Source organism: Ursus americanus, chromosome 20 (assembly GCF_024610735.1).
Source record: "Ursus americanus isolate L20-20 chromosome 20, mUrsAme1.1.p, whole genome shotgun sequence".
Taxonomy (NCBI): domain Eukaryota; kingdom Metazoa; phylum Chordata; class Mammalia; order Carnivora; family Ursidae; genus Ursus; species Ursus americanus.
The window spans coordinates 27,585,099-27,606,372 of record NC_142146.1 but is presented as its reverse complement, the minus strand read 5'-3'; the positions used below and the strand labels follow the sequence as shown (position 1 = coordinate 27,606,372).

Sequence of the window (21,274 nt, the reverse complement as noted above, 5' to 3'; positions counted from 1 at the left end):
GCAAAAATGAGTTATTGAGACTTCATGAAGATAAAAAGCTTTTCCACAGCAAAGGAAACAGTCAGCAAAACTAAAAAGCCACCTACAGAATGGGAGAAGATATTTGTCAATGACATATCAGACAAAAAAAGGGCTAGTATCCAAGATCTATAAGCATCTTATCAATCTCAACACCCAAGGAACAAATAATCCAGTCAAGAAATGGGCAAAAGACTTGAACAGACATTTCTGCAAAGAAGACATCCAAATGGCCAACAGACACATGAAAAAATGCTCAACGTCACTTGGCATCAGGGAAGTACAAATCAAAACCACAATGAGATACCACCTCACACCATCAGAATGGCTAAAATTAACAAGTCAGGAAACAACAAATGTTGGTGAGGATGTGGAAAAAAGGGAACACTTTTACACTACTGGTGGGAATGTAAGCTGATACAGTCACTCTGGAAAACAGTATGGAGGTTCCTCAAGAAGTTAAAAATGGAGCTACCCTATGACCCAGCAATTGCAGTACTAAGTATTTACTGAAAGGACACAAACATAGTGATCCGAAGGGGCACCTGCACCCCAGGGTTCATAGCAGCAATGTCCACGATAGCCAAACTATGGAAAGAGCCCAGATGTCCCCGACAGACGAATGGATAAAGAAATGTGGTGAGATATATATAATGGAATATTACTCAGCCATCAACAAAAGAAATCTTGCCATTTGCAACAACATGGATGGAACTAGAGGGTATAATGCTAAGTGAAATTAGTCAATCTGAGAAAGATAATTATCATATGATCTCACTGATATGTGGAGTTTAAGAAACAAAACAAAGGATCATAGGGGAAGAGGGGAAAAAATAAAACAAGACAAAACCAGAAAGGGAGACAAACCATAAGAGACTCTTAATCATAGGAAACAAACTAAGGATTGCTGGAGGGGAGAGGGAAGGGGGGATGGGTAATTTGGTGATGGACATTAAGGCGGAAATGTGATTTAATGAGCATTGCATAGTAAATAAGACTGATGAATCACAGACCTGTACCTCTGACATCAATAATATGTTATATGTTAATTAATTGAATTAAAATTTAAAAATAAAAAAATAATAAAAACAAAGTTTTTTGAATTCGTGATCACCCAATACAAGGTCAATATATAAATATCACCTTTATTCCTATATATTACCAAAAACAGTTGTAACTAGACAATGGAATTTAGAATAGCATAAAAATATGAAATGATTAGGGATAAATGTATTCAACGATGTGCAAGATCTGTGCACTATACAACACTGCCGAGATAAAGAAGACTGGAACACGTGAAGACATTTACTGTGTTCACGCATTAGAAAACTCCATAAAACTCCATTTTGTTGAGACTGCAGATTATTTTGAAGCTTCAACTTACTTTCACCCTGCCTTATCTCACTCTCTTGCCTTTGTGTCTTCAATATGTTGCCCTGTGCCGGGCACTAAGTAGGTGTCTAGTGTTCACTGAATAAATGAATAAAGATAGGATTAAATGTATAGGCAATAAATGAATAAGTGCAGGAAGTGATCACAACTACCTAAGAGGGATAGAAAAAGCTTCCTTCAAAATGGACTAGGAATTCTATAAGCTGTAATGAAAGGAAGAACATTAGACACAGAAATCCTCTTACGAGTAAAACTGCATTTGTCTGCGCTAGCTTGTGGTCAGTTTGTGGGAGACAGTGACTGTAAATGCCTTGGGAATATGGCCTGAGCTTATTGTTCCGATGGACCTTCTAATCTGTACTAAGGAATTTGTATCTCATTCTTCAGAATGGAGATGGGGGCAGGCACATTGAATATATTTAGTAGGGGAGTTCCCTCCTTCGTTTTAAAATACTGAACACCTGCTCTGGACCAACGCTTGTGTTTAATGCTAGCATAAAACTGGTAAAGACAGAAACCATTCCTGCTTCAGTTATGAAACTGTCATGGCTAACGATGAGAACTGTCTTTGTACCAGGCACAAAGTCCAATTCTTGTTTGTTTGTTTGCTTGTTTGTTTTACAACAGCTCAGATAGTTGTTATTAATTTCACTAAATGTGAAGGGTTAAAGAAACTAAGAACTGAGACTCCCAGTTAAATGCAGACCATGACTAAAACAAATTTTTTTAAGTTACCATTAAGAAAAAAATTAAATCACGGGGCGCCTGGGTGGCACAGCGGTTAAGCGTCTGCCTTCGGCTCAGGGCGTGATCCCGGCGTGATGGGATCGAGCCCCACATCAGGCTCCTCTGCTAGGAGCCTGCTTCTTCCTCTCCCACTCCCCCTGCTTGTGTTCCCTCTCTCGCTGGCTGTCTCTCTCTCTCTGTTGAATAAATAAAATCTTAAAAAAAAAGAAAAGAAAAAAAAAGAAAAAAATTAAATCACACATTTAAAAGGTAGAGTTTAGGGGCACCTGGGAGGCTGGTCAGTTGGACCACTGACTCTTGCTTTCTGCTGGGGTCAAGATCTGGGCAAGGGTGAGGAGGGTGGGGGGATGGGGGGTGCGTGAGAAGAAGCTCTGGCTCCCAGCTCAGCAGGGAGTCCGCTTGAGATTCTTCCCACTCCCCTCTCTCTACCCCCCTTCCTCCCCTTCACGGTTCTCTCTCTCAAATAAAAAAAAAATCTTTTAAAATTTCATAAAAATAAAAATTAAAAAGATAAAACGTAGAGTTTAATGGATTTCCACAAATGTATATATTTTGGCATCATCACCAAGACATAAAACATTTCTATTATCCCAAAAGTTTCCCTGTATCCCTTCCCAACCTTTGATCTGATTTCTAACACTATAAATTAGATTTGTCTTTGTGTTTCTTATAAACAGAATTATGCAGTATGTACTCTCTCTGCTTTGAATAATCATGATTCAATTTTGACTTTCAGCCATATTGTGGTGCCTATTACTAATTCATTTTTATTATTCCTGAATTCAGAGTTTTAAGGGGAAAAGATATTAATCAAATAATCACCTAATTAAGTGGTTAATTACAATAGCATTAAGTTGACCAAAGGATAAGTACAAGTGAAGATGTATTACCTTGTTTGTTGACAATTAAAGCAATATCATACACTGCGGGGCGGGGTGTATACGATCGACTTTGTGGAAAATAAATGTTATTAAAGGGTATCTTAAAAGAATCCTATGTCCTTATTTTACGTTCCTAGTTTTTAAAAAGTCAGCCCAGATGGAAACTGTTACTCCCTGGCCCTTTATACTTCCCCTTTACACACAGCAGAGAAAACGGCTCCATAAGGCGCATGCGCCGCCTCCACCAAGCGTTGTGAGCAACAGCCCCCGGTTGGCATTGCCACATTCGCGCAAACCCGGGAGAGGTCGGCGGCCCGGACTTGACTCTGCTTTTGCCTACCCAATCCCGGGAGCCATGGCGATCACGTGCGCGCCGGCTCCCAGCTGGCCAGGCCCCGCCCATCACACACGTACTCCCACGAACCCGGCCTTAGCCGCCCGATCTCCGGAGAAACTTCCGAGGATGAGGTTGCGACTGCGCAGTGGAGCCGGTGGGCGGGGCGGGGGAATGCGGTTGCCGGGATGTGGGGTGGCCCCACAGGCCGGGAGCCCCAGCGGCGCTGAGGAGGCGCGGCGTTGCCCCGGACCCTGGCCGGGAAGGCCCGGTGGCTTCCCTCAGCCACCGAAAATAAACTTTGCTGCTGTTTTCGCGGCGTTCTCGGGTCCGCCTCCCGGCGGTGCGGTGGTCCGCAAAGAGCCTTCGTGCGTCAGGGCTTCCCTCCTTCCCTGGGCTCGTGCGGGGCCTCGGCGTCATGGACGCCACGGCGCTGGAGCGGGACGCAGTGCAGTTCGCCCGGCTGGCGGTGCAGCGCGACCAGGAAGGTCGCTACTCCGAGGCGGTGTTTTACTACAAGGTAGGGCCGAGGACTGCTGCACCAGGAGAGGCCGGGGGCGGGTCCAGGTGCGGCGGCGGCCATGCCTTCTGGGCTTTGCTTTTCCCTCTTCCTGTTCTGCTGCTGTCCTTTTCAGGGGAGAGGCGACCTGGCTTCTGCCAAGGTGGGGAGATTTGGTCGCGGCTTGGGAGTCACCACTTCTCCGGTTACAGTCTTGAATGGCAAATGTCCACCGCTGAGCTACTTATGGCAGCAGTAGTTAGGTATGGGTAGTTAAGTAGCTAATTCTCGCTGTCACTTGGCTCTGATTTATGGCTAGTTGGAAGTGGTCTCTGATACGCACTAAAATAATGCACGTTCGTTGAAGAAAATAAGGTTTTATAAGAGAATAACAAGTCTCTTATCTTGGCATTTAATATATCTGTACTTGCTTTTCTACGCGTATTTACATACGCAGCTTTGAAAAAATTTGAGTGTAGTTTCGAGGGAACGACATAGTGATTCAACTTCTCTATACGTAAGACAAACTTGGATTGTACCGTGTAAACTATTTTTAACCTGTTCTTTGTATTTGAGCTTTTAAAAACTCATTACAGTTGCTTGTTTAATATAATTTTATTAACGACAGATGCGTAGTATTCCATTATGTGAATGTACCATAATTTATTTACAAACTAATGGGCATTTAGGTTCATTCTGATTTTTCAGCATCGTAAGTAATGGTGCGGTTAATATCTTTATAACTTATGCTTTACACATTTCTTGGCTTTTTCTTTTTTTTTCTTTTTTTTTTTTTTTGGCTAAGTTACTGGGGGCAGAATTATTAAAGAATATGATCATCCACGGTCCACTGTGCTCTCCAGCCCTGCGGATTTGCAAATACATCCCTCCAGCTGTGACTATGTCCTCCGCTTCGTGTGGAGGTAGCTGTATCCTCATATTGTCCCCCCTCCTTTTTTTTAAAGAATGTCAAGCTTTGATAGTAGCGGAATAGTAATTTTTACATAAACGTATATGCTATCAGTAATATATGATTTGTTTTTCCTCAGATTATTTTATTGCCTTTATTTTATAATCTATATTTAGAGACTTTTGGTGTGTTTCAGAATCATTTCTTTTGCACTTTTTGAGGAAATTTTCGTGAAGGCAGTATTTCTTTAAAAGTAAAATTCTGTGTGTTTGAGTTTTGTGAAATAACTGACAAATATTCATAGGTTAAAGTAGTGCCACATAAAATAGCTTCGTGTAAAGCAAAAGAAAATGCTACGCAGGGCCTCTTGTTTGCTGTGAGATTGCATGCATGCCATTAGAAGAATTTTTATCCTTGAGAAAAGTGGTTGTGCTTCTAGGAACTGTGTATATAAACTTTACCAGATCTTTAGCATTTTCTGTCTTCATTACTGTTCTATGAGGGATTTCTTAATTGTCATTTTCAAATATAAATTAAATGAGTAAAATAAAATTGATATCAGCAATTTTTTAGTTGGCTCTATTTCTTTTAAGCAAGATAATTATTTGAATGTCAGTATTTACATGCAAGGTAGTTGGAGGTGTGAAATATATATATATATACTATCAGTATTTAGATAATAATAGTACATAAGAAAATATTTAATGTTTACATGTAAAGTTATATTTTCCTTCCGTGAAATAGAGTCTGAGTTGCAGCATCTGAGAATATCATTTTTCCTACACAGCCTTTCAGTGAATTTTCATTTGGATCAAAACCAGACTCTTTTTACTGATTTTGTTAAGTTCAGTGAAACAACTCCTGCTCCAACAACTGGATTCAAAAAAGTTAGATGTTCAATAGATGGCTGGCTTCTTTGGATCCACACAGGCATCAGCCTCTCTGAAGTGCACATGCTTAGGTTATTGCTGAAAAGGTGTTGTTACTTTGGAGAAATTTCTCTGTGGTCCTTCTCGCTGTGTTATCCTGGAATGGTGATGGGGAGAGTGAGGCTCTTCCTCACTAGCACAGCATAACTGGCTGTGGGAGTATTAGAAAAACTGGATGATGAATCCAGGTTTTCTTAATTAAAATAAGTTGATTTCATACAACTGACATCTGCTTTAAAATGTGTCACACTTTGGCAATATTTTCTATGTAGAAAGATATTTTCTTTCCACTGTGAGATATTTAACCTTTATGATTTTTTTTTAATTTTATTTTTAAGTAATCTCTGCACTCAGCATGGAGCTCAGACTTGAGATCAAGAGTCGCGTTCAGAGCCAGCCAGGCACCCTAACCTTTATTATTTGTTATATTCTTCCTTTGACATTTAATTTTATTTATCATTAACCAATTGATTATTGATTATTATTATTATTAACCAATAGTAATGAGTATTGTTATTATATACCTGTTATGCTTTTCAGGCTCAATTCATATTTTCAATCATATTTCATGTGATTTTAAGTCTGACCTATTGCATAAAGAAAAAGGAAAGCAAAAAACATGGAAGCTAAAGCTATTCTAAGAAAATGTTTATAATCTCTTGTATTTGAGTTTGTAAATTTTCAACAGTATGAGAAAATTGAGAGTATTGAGAACTGAAGAAAAGGTATTGGAGGGTTCTATAACCCACTTGGTACTGTCCTAAAGACATTCTTATTTTGTCATTTATAGACAGCAATAGTGAGTTAGTGGTAGAGAAAATTCAAATCATAATTCATCTATTAGATTCCTTTGATTTTTCTTCTTTTTTTTTTAAGGAAGCTGCACAAGCCTTAATTTATGCTGAGATGGCAGGATCAAGCCTAGAACATATTCAAGAAAAAATAAATGAGTATCTGGAAAGAGTTCAGGCTTTGCATTCAGCAGGTTAGTAAAGTACTACTAAGCTTACCGTTTTTTTTTTTCTTTTCTCTCATCACATTCTTTCCCCCTATGTTTCTCTTTTTTTTTTAATTTGTATTATTGAAATATAGTTGACATACAGTGTTATATTAGTCCCTTGTGTTTCTCTTTCCTTTTCCTTTTTCATCTTTGGATCTTGATCTTCACTCTTGCTGCTCATTCCTTTTTTGGTAATCATGTCTTTTAAAGTCATAGTATGGAAATAAGTGATAGATTTGTGAATAGGAACCTTACAAATAGTATAGTCCAATCTCCTAATTTCTCAGGGGTACAGTGAGAGTGAATTATATACATTCAAACTGTATCATTGTCAGAGTCTAGGTTAGGACCCTGTTAAAGTCTATTTTTTAAATATCTGTCACATGCTGTCTCCTGATACTAAGATTAAATGACTACAATTGACCCTTAAACAACAGGGATTTGAGCTGTGCAGGCCCACTTATATGCAGATTTTTTAAAAAAGATTTTATTTATTATTTATTTGAGAGAGAGGGAGAGAACACAAGGGGGCGGAGAGGCAGAGGGAGAAGGACAAGGACAAGGAGACTCCCTGTTGAGCAGGGAGCCCATCTTCGTCAGGCTCCATCCCAGGACCCCGGAATCATGATGTGAGCCAAAGGCAGACGCTTAACCAACTGGGCCACCCAGGTGCCCCTACGTGCAGATTTTTTACAGTACTGTTAATGGACTTTTTCTTCTTTATGATTTTCTTAATATTTTCTTTTGTTTAGCCTACTTTATCACAAGAATGTAGTATCTAACACACATGCAAAATATTTGTTAATCAACTTACGTCATTGGTAAGGCTTCCAGTCAACAGTAGGCTATTAGTTAAGTTTTGGGGGAGTCAAAAGTTATATGCAGATTTCTGTCAGTGCCCCTAAACCCCCACATTGTTCAAGTGCCATCTTTACTTCCCTTTAGTGTCAATGACTTGAGCAAGTATGTTCATGGTCTCTTCTATGTCTGTATCCTCAACCTCAAGACCTTAGCTAAACTCTTTTTAAACCATATCTTGGAAAGCAACATGTAAGTAGAGACCTGGAACAACTTGTATTTATTTTTGTAAACAGCATGGCAAATGCCATGAAACAAGTACACAGGCTTAGTGATCACAGTTTTGTTAGAGGTATGTGGCTGCTGTCAAAATCTGCTATTGACATGGGTAGAAAAGAAAATGGTCACCTACTGACATTTTGTTTTAGAAACGCATTTTTCTCACTAAGAGTTTTTTTTTTAACCCTTTTTTTCTGCAGCTGTATAGTAAAACCACAAGCAGCTTAGAGGACTTTATTCAGCATTGCCTGATGGACTTTGTGCTACTTTCCACCACTCATTCTAAGTAGATAAGAGCAGTTATAAGCACATCATTAGGAAAAAGTAGATTCCATCATTGGATTTCTTGTTAGAACAATACCCTTAAGGATGAGGTAGTTGAGTTTAAGACAATGCCCAGAAATTGGACATACTGAAAAGTGAACTGCCTATGTAGCAGGGCCTTAACTGATAGAAAGTTATATTGATTCAGGTATCAAAAATACCACGTAATTCAAAGTAACTCCATTTCCCCAGCCAAATAGATTTATAAATAAGATATTTATAAAGGTGATATTTAGGCACAGAATGTCACAGCTCTAATCTCTTAAGGAATAAAGACTTGTCAATGAAACAGAAATAAAGTTCAAAAAAGATTTTTAAAGCATAGGATACCTTAATTGTATTGCCAGCTTTTTGACCCGTTATGTTCAACCTGTGGAGTGTAATCTGTGGAGAAATAAATGGTTTCTTTAATTAGCATTTCAGACAATGTTTAAAACAAACTTTGCTGATAGGAAACTCTTGAGTGTTAAGTTGATTTCTGGGTGGGGAAGGGTAACACGGTTTGAAATTCACCAGTGTAGTATAAAGAGCTCAACACTTAGAATTAAAAGATCTAAATTGTAGCTTGTAGCCACAAAACTTTAGGCTAGATCAGTCATTCTCAACTGGGAACAGTTTTGTACCTCAGAAGATTTTTGGTTTTTGGATTAGGGAGAAGTCGAGAGTATACTATGGCATCCAGTTCAGTAGAGGTCAGGGATCTTGCTAAAAATCCTTCAGTGCACAGGTCAGTCTACAGCAAAGAATTATCCAGCTGAACATGTCAGTAGTATGATGCTGAGAAACCCTAGGCTAGATATTATAATGTTTTTGAGCTTTCATGTCTTTGTTTTGTATATGGGATTAGCACATACTTCAGAGTGTTAACTGAGAGTTAAAATTCTAAAAGATCACCACCATACCTTGAAGAGACAAAATGTAAAGCTTTTTTTTTTTTTTAAATAACAGCTTTATTGAGATATAATTCATGTACCATAAAATTCACCTTTTGGAGGTATACAATTCAGTGGTTTTTAGTATATTTCCAGAGTTGTGCTGCCATCACCACTATCTAATTTTAGAACATTTTTGTTGCCCCGAAAGAAATCTCTTAGCATTCATTCCCCATTCCTCCCACTCCCTATCCTCTAACAACCACTAACCTATTTTCTATCTCCCTGGAGTTGTCTATTCTGGACATTTCACGTAAATAGAACATCTAATACTTGGCCTTTGGTGTTTGGCTTTTTTCATTTAGCATAATATTTTCAAGATTTATCCATGTTGTAGTATGTATCAATACTTCATTCTTTTTTATGGCTGAATAATAATGCCATTGTACCAGTATACCATATGTTGTTTATCCATTCATCCGTTGATGGACATTGTCTTGTTTCCACCTTTTGGCTGTTCTGAATAATACTGTTTTGAATGTTTGTATATGTGTTTTTAGTTCTCTTTGATGCATGCCCAGGAGTGAAATTGCTGGGTCATATGGTAGCTTTATGTCTGATTTTTTAAGGAACTGCTGAACTGTTTTCCAAAGTGGCAATACCATTTTACATTTCCATCAGCAGTATATGAGGGTTTCATTTCCTTTACATCCTTATCAACATTTGTTATTTTCTGTCTTTTGTAATTTTAGGCACCCAAGTAGGTGTAAAGGTGGCATCTTGGGTTTTGATATGCATTTCCCTGCTGGCTAATGTTGTTGAGCATCTTCTCATGGGCCAGGTGGCCATTTGAATATCTTCTTTGGAAAAATGGTTATATAGACCCTTTGCCCGTTATGTAAGTCAGGGTTCTCCAGAGAAAAGAACCAGTAGGATACATATAAAGAGATTTTGTATAAGGAATTGGCTCATAATGGAACCTCATTATGGAGGCTGAGAAGTCCCACACTTTGCAGTCTGCAAGCAGGAACGACCCAAGAAAGCCAGTGGTATAGTTTATTTAGTCCAAGTCCAAAGGCCTGAGAAGCAGGGGAGTTGATGGTGTAAGACCCAGTCCCAAGGGCAGGAAAAGACCCCCCCCCCTCAAAAAAAAAGGCAGTCTGGCAGAGAGGGCAAATTCTCCCTTCCTCTGCCTTTTTGTTTTATTCAGTCCCTCGTGGATTAGGTGATGCCCACCCACATCAGGGAGGACAGTCTGCTTTTACTACCAATTCACAGGTTAATTTCATTCAGAATCACTCTCTTAGACATGCTTAGAAATCATGTCTAGCCAAGTATCTGGGGACCCAGTAAAGTTGACACAAATTAACATGATTACTCACCACACTCATTTTCAAAATTGGAGTTGTCTTTTTATTTAGTTGTAAGAGATCTTTGTATATTTTTGATACAGGTCTCTTGTTGATATATACTTTTATATTAAATACTTATTTCAAAGAACAGTAAAAATACATGGTTATTTAATCTGGACTCAGATGAATAGGAAGCAGCAGGAACTTTATCATCAGGTACTGTATCACACAATTGTCTGTACTGAAAAAAATGTTTTTAATCACCTTAAAACATAATGAAGTTTCTTTAGGCTTGCATTTTTTAAGTTTTTTTGTTTTGTTTTTGGGAGTGGGGCCAGAGGTATGTAAGGAGGAGGACTGGTGTTATATTTTTTAAAGGAAGAAAATGCTGGTAAGAGAAATTCAGGGGGAAATTTTTTTTGAATAGTAAGTGGGGACTTTTTTTTAGGCCTTAAAATTCATATTGAAAGAGTCATTTTTTACGGATTATTTTTTGACCTTGCTAAGTTTTTAAATTGAAAAATTGTAGTTTTGTGTTTTTTTTTTTTTTTTTTAAGATTTTATTTATTTGACAGAGAGAGACAGCCAGCGAGAGAGGGAACACAAGCAGGGGGAGTGGGAGAGGAAGAAGCAGGCTCCTAGCGGAGAAGCCTGATGTGGGGCTCGATCCCAGAATGCCGGGATCATGCCCTGAGCCGAAGGCAGACGCTTAATGACAGCGCCACCCAGGCGCCCCTGTAAAGTTTTTATAAAGAGTGTCTTAAATGTATTAAAATGGTGTGTTGTTTCCTGGATATCTAAATACATATATAGGTAATATTTCATCTATATGGCTTTCTTCCTATCCTAGTTCAGTCAAAGAGTGCTGATCCCTTGAAATCAAAACATCAGTTGGACTTAGAACGTGCTCATTTCCTTGTTACTCAAGCTTTTGATGAAGATGAAAAAGGGAATGTTGAAGATGCTATAGAATTGTATACTGAAGCCGTAGATCTCTGTCTGAAAACCGTATGTATAGCTACTAGTTATATTTGGTGGAATTATGCTAAGAAATTTCTCTTACTAGTGAATTTTACTTAACAGTTCCTTAAAGAAAAATAATTACTATATCATTATAAATATAATTAAGTTACTTTATTCAAAGATGAATAGAAAATTAATGATGGATTTTAACCTCTTGTTAAAAAATTGACAGAAAATTGAGGCATCAGGCAGTAGTTTTTTAAATTATAGATAGTATTTTTTTAACCTGTTTCAACCCATATACCTAAAATTAACTTACTGCAGGAAGAATTCATCACAAATCTATGAATTTAGAATAAACCTCCCCCTTTTTAAAAAAAAATTCTTACATTTAAAAACAAGGTAGTGGTTTGGGAGAGCTTTATTAATTTGTAGTGTAAAATCTATATGCTGAGTGGCTTTTACTCTTCCCGAGGACCCTGGTTGGAAGAGCTAGGTTTAAGGGGCATCTAGTGCATAAGAGCAGTGCATTTGACAGGACCGTGAGGTGAAATGATTGAGAGCGGTGTTCTCAGTATTGCCAGAGGATTGCCTTTTTGTTCAGAGAAACTATCGTGCCTGATTTCTGGAGGTAAGTGCTGGTCTCCTCAGTTTTGTGCTGCTCAGCTTTCCATGGCAGCATGTTCTTACAGTTGTGGTTCATTTACCACATGAAGTGCTCTTCAGGTTTACCTCAGTGACTAGTTTTCAATACTATTTTAAATATTTAAGGATGAGAACAAATTGTCATCTTTATTCTTTCATTATTTGAAGAACTATATTGCATTATAAGTTTTTTGCTTAGAAATATGGATCAAGCGAAGAAAAAAATTATGCTTCAGAATGTCTGTCTCTCTTTTTCTTAAGTCTTATGAAACTGCTGATAAAACTCTGCAAAATAAACTGAAACAGTTGGCTCGACAGGCACTAGATAGGTGAGTTTTGGTCACTCAAGTTCTTATCCATGGATAGCAGTGTACTATGTTACTTAAATTTGACAGATTTCTCTAAATATGTTGGAGTTCATAGTAACAAGCCTCCATCTTTAAGCTGAGATCTAGAGCAAGTCTACCTTCTTCCTCCAGCTGAATTTATTCCTCTCTAGTTCCCTACTTTAAACTCAAGAAATAACAGATCAGCCAAGACCTGTTTTATTTAGTTTTTGCTATGTGTAAAACAATGATTATGATGTTTGAAGTGGAAGACTTCCTTCTGTTGTGTAATACCAGATTTCTGGGGAAAACTTCCAGAGAGCCTTCCAGAGCTACTATTAAGGTAGAGAAATTGAGAATGAGCTGGCCTACAACCATTCACATACCCCAAATTATACAGCGTGTGTAGCTCCTTCAACTCTTCGCTCAAATGTCAATTTTTCAATAAAGCCTGCCCTGACCATTTTATTTAAAATGGAATCTCCTCCAGTACTTTCCGCCTGCTTACTCTATTCTAATATTCTTTCCCAAAGCTCTTAACCATTTCCTAAGGTATATGAAAGTTACTAGTTTATCATGTTTGTTATATTGCCTACGTCCCTTTGAACCCCCCAACCCTCCATGTAAACTCTGTGAATGCAGAGAATTTTGTCTGTTTTGTTCAATGCTGTAACCACCTAGCAGAGACATACCGTATGTGCTCAGTAGGTTATTGAGAATGAACAGATTTGCACAAGAGAATTATTCCTCTTAAAGAGTGTAATAGATGAAGGAAAAGGATGGAAAATGCATTTGTAGTTATAGCATGAATTAATAAAATTACCTCCTTTTGAGGGTCTGACTAGGTAGCTATACCACCCCCAGCCCTTCTTTTTTTTGATTGAAGTAAAACAGCCATCCTTCCTTTTCATTGTCATCATCTAACATTTAATTTATCTCTCCAGATTCATGAGGATATGGGCACTTGACACATAGTTATCTTCTCCATTTTCACTTTTTTCACTAGTCAGAATCGGAGGTGATGTTTATTACAACTATGTGGATAACCCATCCAGTATCCTCTGAGTGCACCCTAAGCTCAGAGGGGTGGGTCAGTCATTGGCTCCTTTGAGGGTCTGTTCAAAATTATGGATCCTCTTTCTAGGAAAAATGTACATAAAATTTTTTTCATGTCCATTTTATGTAATTTCAGAGTGTTCACAAGATTCCTGGAGCTCATATGTGGACCTCAAATTAAGAACTTCTGTTTTTTAGCTTGCTGAACCTTTGACAAAACAGAGCCAAAGTTCCCTTGAATATCATGTGAGACATTCCGTGATCAACTCTTGCTCCTAGTCCCTTTCCTTCTGCCTCTTGGTTGTACTTTTCACAGGGCCTTCATCCTTTTTTTTTTTTTTTTGAAGTTATCTTAACTTGCTATGCTGTTTCATACTTCTGCACCATGCTATTTTCTACTTAGAATGCTCCCTCACTTCCCAGGTGGACTTCTCTGCAGCTCAAACATCAATTCAGAATAATCTCCCCTGACTTACTCTCTTTTCTTGGTCATTCAGTTAATATCTTCTGCTGTGTGTTCACTCACATGTAATACTTCTTAGTATCTGTCACTTTGGATACAGTTGTCTTTCTTTCCCCCACAAAACTGTGAACACTTTAAAAGCAGAGATTGCATTTAATACTCTCTCATATCCCCCTTACCTTTCATAGTATCTGACATGCAGTAAGTGCTTAATTAATGTTAGCAGTATTATCAATTAATGTATATCAGTTGTGAAATACTTACTTTTTGAAGTAGCTTCAGAAGTGTACTGCTGACTGGTATGTATGAATCGTATATACTAATTTTACATTAGGAGTGCTTGACTGGTTCTTGAAGTACATTTTATTTTCTGGAAAGCTTAAATGTGAGAAGAAAAACTAGAACAGTTTTTCTGTACCTCTTTCTATTACAGAGCAGAAGCATTGAGTGAGCCTTTAACAAAACCATTATGCAAAATCAAGTCAACAAATATCAAACCAAAGCCACCTCCAACGAGAACACATTTTCCACTAGGGACTAGTCCTTTCCTTGAAAGACCTCAACCCTTTATAAGTCCACAGTCATGTGATGCACAAGGACAGAGATATACAGCAGAAGAAATAGAAGTTCTCAGGTAAGTCAGTTTGATTCGTTGTAATGAATAATTTTGTTAACATAATCAACACAGGTAATTTTATTTTCATTAGGTTTGGTGAGTTGTAATCACATCTTTGTTATAGTGTGTCGTGCTCTCATTATGAAATTATAAATTATATTGTCCTATAGCCTCAACTTGAAGTAGTTAAAATTTGTTATATTTTAGTATTAGCATTTCTACTAGACATATGTTTTTCTGAAAATCCTAGCATACTTTAAAATCGAGCACTAAAGGTCAAACAGCAGAATTAGAGCTATGGCAGACCACTCATAATCTCTGCAGCTGGTAACCGGAGCCCTCCTAGGGAGAAAAACTGTTACCTTGAAATAGTGTAGGCCTGGCTCAGCAAAGGGAAGCCTGAAGTTATGAATAGTTTTTACATTTCTTTAAAGGGTTATAAAAAAGAAAACAAACAAAAAACAGAAGAATATGTGACAGAGACCTCATTACAAAGCCAGAATGATGTACAGTCTGGTCATTTACAGAAAACATTTGCCAACTCAGGGTCTGGATGCAGCCTCAGGGGATTTTAAAAATGCAAAACAGCAAAGATGAGGAAATCCTCGTGATTGCAGTCTGAGCCAGTGTAGATGGGCTAGATCTCTGCGCCAGTGTGACTTCTCTTCAGTTGGAGGAGATCCAAGCTGCTTAGAGCTGTGCAAGTCATGTAGTTGCTCACTTTTAATTTCCTAAAATTGCGCTGAAAAGGTGCCTTCGTTTGTAGCAGCCACCTGAAGGCAGTTATCTTTTTTTTCCTACTGGTGATTTTAATTCTTCTAATGTGTCTCATTTTGCTTGGAAAAATTGCATATGGGGGCGCCTGGGTGGCTCAGCTGTTAAGCATCTGCCTCCGGCTCAGGTCATGATCCCAGGGTCCTGGGATAGAGCCCTGCATCGGGCTCCCTGCTCCGCTGGGGGCCTGCTTCTCCCTCTCACACTCCCCTTGCTTGTGTTCCCTCTCTCACTGTCTCTCTCTGCCAAATAAATAAAATCTTTTAAAAAAAAAAGGAAGAAAAATTGCATATGAACCGCTACAACACACAAAAAGACAAAGAAGGATGGTTTTGGAGCTGAGAGACAGTAACAGTGCAACACTGAGGCTACTTAGCATCCATGTGCTCCTTTCTACACACATTTGAATTTCATGCTACAACGAAGCACTAATATTTCTACCTAACAGAATTCAGTTATCCTTCATACTGGTGAAAAGTTTTCATCCTCTCAAAATGAGGATACACACAGTCATTGTATCCATTGCTTACTGTACTAATTAGTCTTCAAAGTCAGTCACAGTCTCACTGAACATTGTTACCTAAAGGCTAAGTTGTGAAGCTACCCTGCAACTACTTTTAAATAAAATGAGGGAAAGAAACAGAAGAAGGAAATATTTGATATATACAAATGAACATACACACAAAATGTGCAAAGCTACGACAAACCGCATTTCTTTTAATTTGTCACGTGGCCAGAGCTTCCTTCTTGCACTATCCATTCCTCATTCTCGTAACCAGGATATAGGAAGGACATCTATTCCAGAATTGTCAATGTCATGTTTTTTTTTTTTTTAAAGATTTTATTTATTTGACAGAGATAGAGACAGGCAGCGAGAGAGGGAACACAAGCTGGGGGAGTGGGAGAGGAAGAAGCAGGCTCATAGTGGAAGAGCCTGATGTGGGGCTCGATCCCACAACGCCGGGATCACGCCCTGAGCCGAAGGCAGACGCTTAACCGCTGTGCCACCCAGGCGCCCCATAAATGTCATGTTTTTTAAATAACCAATTGCTTTCTCCTTTTGGGCTTAGGATAGGATTCATTTTGTGTCTTGGTGTGAGGGATACCTTCAGTACCTTTAGTACAAGCTTTTCTTGAGACCATGGTTTAGTTGTGAAGGATGTAAGTCTTACTCTTACAGGATTGAATTGAATCATTTTTTTGGTATTCAACTATTTTCTGAAAATTTAATTCAAATAAAGATATCAACAAATGAGACTGTCATTTTCATTTTATTACAGTGCCATACTTTGTCATATAAATTTTAAATAAGACTGGTAGTTAAGGTAAACTCGAACATTTACTTTAGATTTTTTTTCCTTGTGTTTTATAGGACAACATCAAAAATAAATGGTATAGAATATGTTCCTTTCATGAGTATTGATCTGAGGGAGCGTTTTGCCTATCCAATGCCTTTCTGGTAAGTAAGCATTATTGTACTTTTTATTTCCAAGATGATTTTAATTTTTGAGTAGTTTTTCCATACTCTGAAGTCCAATTTAACTCATAGCCTTGAAATTACAATTTGTAATAAAAAAGTCTGTAAGAGAGGTACAGCTGTGGGAAAAATGCAAGGCAACATAGCAAGAGTATCTGTGTGGTCATTTGCCTGGTAATGGGCACATATGGCTCTCCTTTTGCCTGCCATTACACGAGCACGGTACCTGGCACAAAGTAAATATTTGTCGAATTGGTGTGTGAATCACAACAGCAAAGTCAGTAAAGAAAGAAACGAATGGAAAAGTGGAATAGAATGATGACAGTGTCGTTGTTTACTAAAAAAAAATCCAAGAAAGGGTTAATTATGAGAATGTTGGTTAGCACAACCTTCTCGGATGGTGGCAGCTTGTGTTAAGAGCCTTAAAAATGTTACTTGGTTCATGACTCCCAGCTTCTAATTCTAAGGCAATAAAAGTTTGACTAAAGATGTGTATAATAAAAGCATTCATCAAAGCATCTGTTACAGCAAAAAAATTACTGAAACAAACTAAATATCCAACAATATAAGAATGAATAAATAATGGCACATCTATGTTATTATAGTAAATGTTTATGCTACCAATAAAATATACATCTTTGAAAGATATAGGGAAAATGCTTACAATATAGTAAATTTAAAAATGGAAAATTTGGATGTTGTATTTATATATTTTTTTCATTTCATGTATTTATGGATAGAAAAAATGATGTAAAGGTACACGTCAGATATTTACAGTGGTTATCTTTAGATAGCAAAACTGGGTGATTTAACTTTTTAAATTTTTTCAAAATTTTTGCAATGAGCATGTTCTATTTATTAGAAAAAAATCAGAGTTGAATGTTTATTACAAACCAAATATGTAAAAGGTTCTATAAAGAACAAAAGAGCTGCTTTCTCATTCTCTAATGTTTTGTTGTTCTTAGGTGGGCAAAAGTTGGACATCTAGCCAGTGAGTTATCAACCTAGTTTTTTTTCACCCAGGCAACCATGTGATGCTAGTCACTGATTGGAGTCCAAGAAATTTTTATATCTGAGAAGCTCTGTAGCATTGATTGATGCTAAGGACATAGATTCTAGAGCCAAACTGTCCAGTTTTGTATGCTGTATGATGCTGGGCAAGTTGTTAAATCTGTCTCAGATTTTAAAATAAGAATAGAATCTACCTCATAGTGTTACTGTGATCATTAAATTAGTTAATAAAATATAAAGCACTTAATAGTGCTTATTATATTGTTATATAATAAGGGTTAATTTTGAAAAATAATTATTAATTCTAAATTATATTACAAAATTTGGTTGTACATTTCAGATACTTCAAAATGTGTAAAATAAACAAGCAAACAAAAGTTTATCCCTTTGACCATTAATTTCACTTCAGGAAACCAATTTGAAAAAGTGTTCATAGATATAGTCAAAGATTTATGTAAAAGATATTCATCAATATTGTAATTGTGAAAGTGTGAATCAGTTATTCTAGTACGTTCTTAAATGGTTATATCCAAGTAGGGATATAAACTTGTAGTGTCAATTTGCGTAATAAGTTAAGATAGATCATGTTTTTAGTGCTCATACAACAGAAGAACATCTATAAGAATAATACCATACAACCATGAACAATCAAGTTTTTGAGAAATTAAATAACATGGGAAAATATAACTGAAACAGTAAAATATGATACTATGCAAACTCCCTTAATTTAGGCATAGCACTTGTCACAGTTGGAATTTTATATATTTTGTATAAGATTACTTAGTGTCAGTCCTCCACACTGGATTTTAAGTTTCCTAAGGACAGAGAACATGTCTGTCTTAATTACACTCCAGTGTCTAGTGCAATGTGTGGCATCTAGTAGGTACTCAGTAAATACTTGCTGAATTAATTAAATTTGGAGAAAAATCAAGAATAAATACTATATTATTCTAGCAAGATTTTCCCATTCTTGTTTTTTAGATTATTTTACAGTAGAATAGTCAGAAGAAAAAGTAACAGTAAATATTTCAAAATTCAAAGGTAACAGACTAATGAAAAAAGGTTCCACAATTTATGAATCTTTGGTTAGAAAGATTGATTTTTAAACTTTTTTTTTTCTATTCAGGTCATGTATTTTTAAATCCTAAAGTAAGCATATTTGAATATAATATTTATAAAATATTTTTAATATCTTTAAAGTTATAAGAAAACACTGAATTTGATAATGGTGACTTTTGAGAGAACAGAGATTAAGGAATCTTGGATTTACTCTGTATTCTCATACGGCAGGTTAATAATACAAAGTAATTAAATTATAGATTTGAATTAACTTTATATTTTCCCTTAAATTTTGTGATGGCTGTCTTTAAATTCTTCTGAATTCGTTCAGCTCACTTTGTATGTACAATCAGCTACTGTTCCTACACAGGTACCAAAATGTCACCAGAACACTAGTGGTTCTTGAGATGGACATCAAAAAGTTTGAGAAGTGTTATATACAATAGTCTAAGAAGTTTACATAAACCTTGGTTTATTAAACATTTACACATGTCCTTTAATGAAGAAAACAATGTAGGAGTTTGTAGATCACACCTGACCACAAAACCACCTTTCTCCTAATGTCAGTATTTTTTTGAGAAAAACATGTTATATTTGCTTCAGTTTGCATATCATAAACTTTGTATAATCCTAGAAATCTTATGAAACCCAAAGACTGTTACCCTTATTCTAGAAGAGGTTTGAGGAAAGATGTTTTTTATTTTGTGCTATACATCAGTCTTAGAGAAACACCACACAGCATATTCCCAACACGCAGTCGGAGGGTAGTGGATAAGAATGGTGGATCTGGCACTGGAGACCTGGATTCAAATGCCAGTGCTGCCACTTTCAGCTGTGTGACCTTGGCAAGTTATTAGATCACTTTTAAACCTTTTCCAAAAATATTTGCTTTAATGGAATTGTTTTATGGATTAAATGAATAGTGCATATAAAATACTCTAGCATGATGTCTGGTACATGGTTATAATAATTAGCTGCTCTCATTGTTAGCCCTGCAGAGAAGAGTTTATCAAGAGCCGTCATAAGGATCTGTAGCTTCCTAGGTCCTTTTGAATTCAGTCAGCTTGTATTATTGTTAATGGTTCCATTTTATTGAAACTGAATTTCTTGAATATAATGATGTTAACTTAAACTTTTAAATTTTATTCTTAAATAGAAGTGAATTTAAGTTGCTTTCCTGTTTGCAGTTATAAATTTATATTTTTTTAATTGAGAAGGATGAGCACATTGACTGGATTCATCATTAAGTGTAAAGAGCCAGATTTGACCAGAGCATTATTTTAGGATGATATAAGAATAGCTATACTCATTCTACCAAATAAATAAATCTCTAGGAAATTTAATTTTGTTTTCGTGTCATTTTTAAAGATTAATTTTAGTAGTAGTAGTATTTAATTTTTATTATTACCGCAGTGATAGATGGGGCAAGCTACCATTATCACCTAAACAAAAAGCTACATTTTCCAAATGGGTACGACCAGAAGACCTCACCAACAATCCTACAATGATTTATACTGTGTCCAGTTTTAGCATAAAGCAGGTAAACATTTTATATAATTTTATATGAAAGCTAACATTTTGAAGTAATTTGAATATAGATTTGGGTTTTTTTTTTTTTTTTAGCTTTTATTATATATTAAGGTGCATGAGTATAATTGGAAAAATTATTCTGCACAGTTTGACTTAGACATACTGAGATAATGTGAGTATGAATAACTGGTTTGAGCAGTTACAGATTTTTATATAGACCCTGTTTATCAATATATTCTTGCAGATGAGAAAGTTGAGGGTCTCAGCTTCACCTTGATAAGAGAAAAATAGGTATTTTTTAAAAAGGAAGATATTAGGCTTATTTAAAACACTTCAGTGATGGAACAGCATAGGGCTTTATTGTAGGCTTTATTCAGTTAAGTTTTGCATTGAAATACAGGTGTCTTCTAGTCAGTAAAAAAATAATGGTCCTGAAATACTGTGATTCAGTAATCTTTTGATGTGCATATTCAGTTTAATTGGTCATATTATAATAAACTTCTTTTAAAATGCCTTTAAATTATCATTAAAAACTTATGGGTTCAGTGAGTATGCTTTTATCCATGTAAGAAATAAATCATCATATTTATTCTAAATTAACTTTGTTGAAATATTTTACTCAGTTTTTCTAGGATTTGTTTGAAGAAAATATGTGTGAGTTGGCAGTATAGAATTTCTGTTATTATTTTGGTATTCAAGCAACAGTTAACTCAGCATAAAATGTCAGCTGCTTAAGTGTAGTGGTTAAGTATTGTGGTAATGTTGAAATTACATGAAGGAATTAATATATTCATAAATTCTTATTAACAGACAATAGTATCAGATTGTTCCTTTGTGGCATCACTGGCTATCAGTGCAGCTTATGAAAGACGATTTAATAAGAAGTTGATTACCAGGTAAAATTTTGTATTTGTCCCTTTAGCCCTTTTCATATAATTGTCTCTTAACTAGAAATTAACAGCTTAGGTCTTATCTGCATAGAAAGTGAAGAAGGCTTATCACTTAGAATATTGTGGCCC

General features: G+C 36.4%; 1 protein-coding gene across 3 annotated transcripts in view; it reads left to right on the top strand.

Moving 5' to 3' along the window:
- The first annotated feature begins 3,524 nt into the window (after nucleotides 1-3,524).
- CAPN7 (calpain 7) overlaps nucleotides 3,525-21,274 on the top strand; it is a 41,862-nt gene continuing 24,112 nt past the window's right edge. The window contains exons 1-8 of one of the 3 annotated variants that reach the window (XM_045791726.2): nucleotides 3,525-3,892; nucleotides 6,587-6,695; nucleotides 11,186-11,343; nucleotides 12,205-12,272; nucleotides 14,222-14,422; nucleotides 16,551-16,637; nucleotides 20,139-20,265; nucleotides 21,066-21,151. In XM_045791726.2, coding sequence (XP_045647682.1) covers nucleotides 3,791-3,892; nucleotides 6,587-6,695; nucleotides 11,186-11,343; nucleotides 12,205-12,272; nucleotides 14,222-14,422; nucleotides 16,551-16,637; nucleotides 20,139-20,265; nucleotides 21,066-21,151 — 938 coding nt within the window. In that variant the 5' untranslated portion in view covers nucleotides 3,525-3,790. Of the gene's footprint in view, nucleotides 3,893-3,963; nucleotides 4,135-6,586; nucleotides 6,696-11,185; nucleotides 11,344-12,204; nucleotides 12,273-14,221; nucleotides 14,423-16,550; nucleotides 16,638-20,138; nucleotides 20,266-21,065; nucleotides 21,152-21,274 lie in introns of those variants that run through there. The other 2 variants (XM_045791724.2, XM_045791725.2) reach the window with 2 other exon arrangements.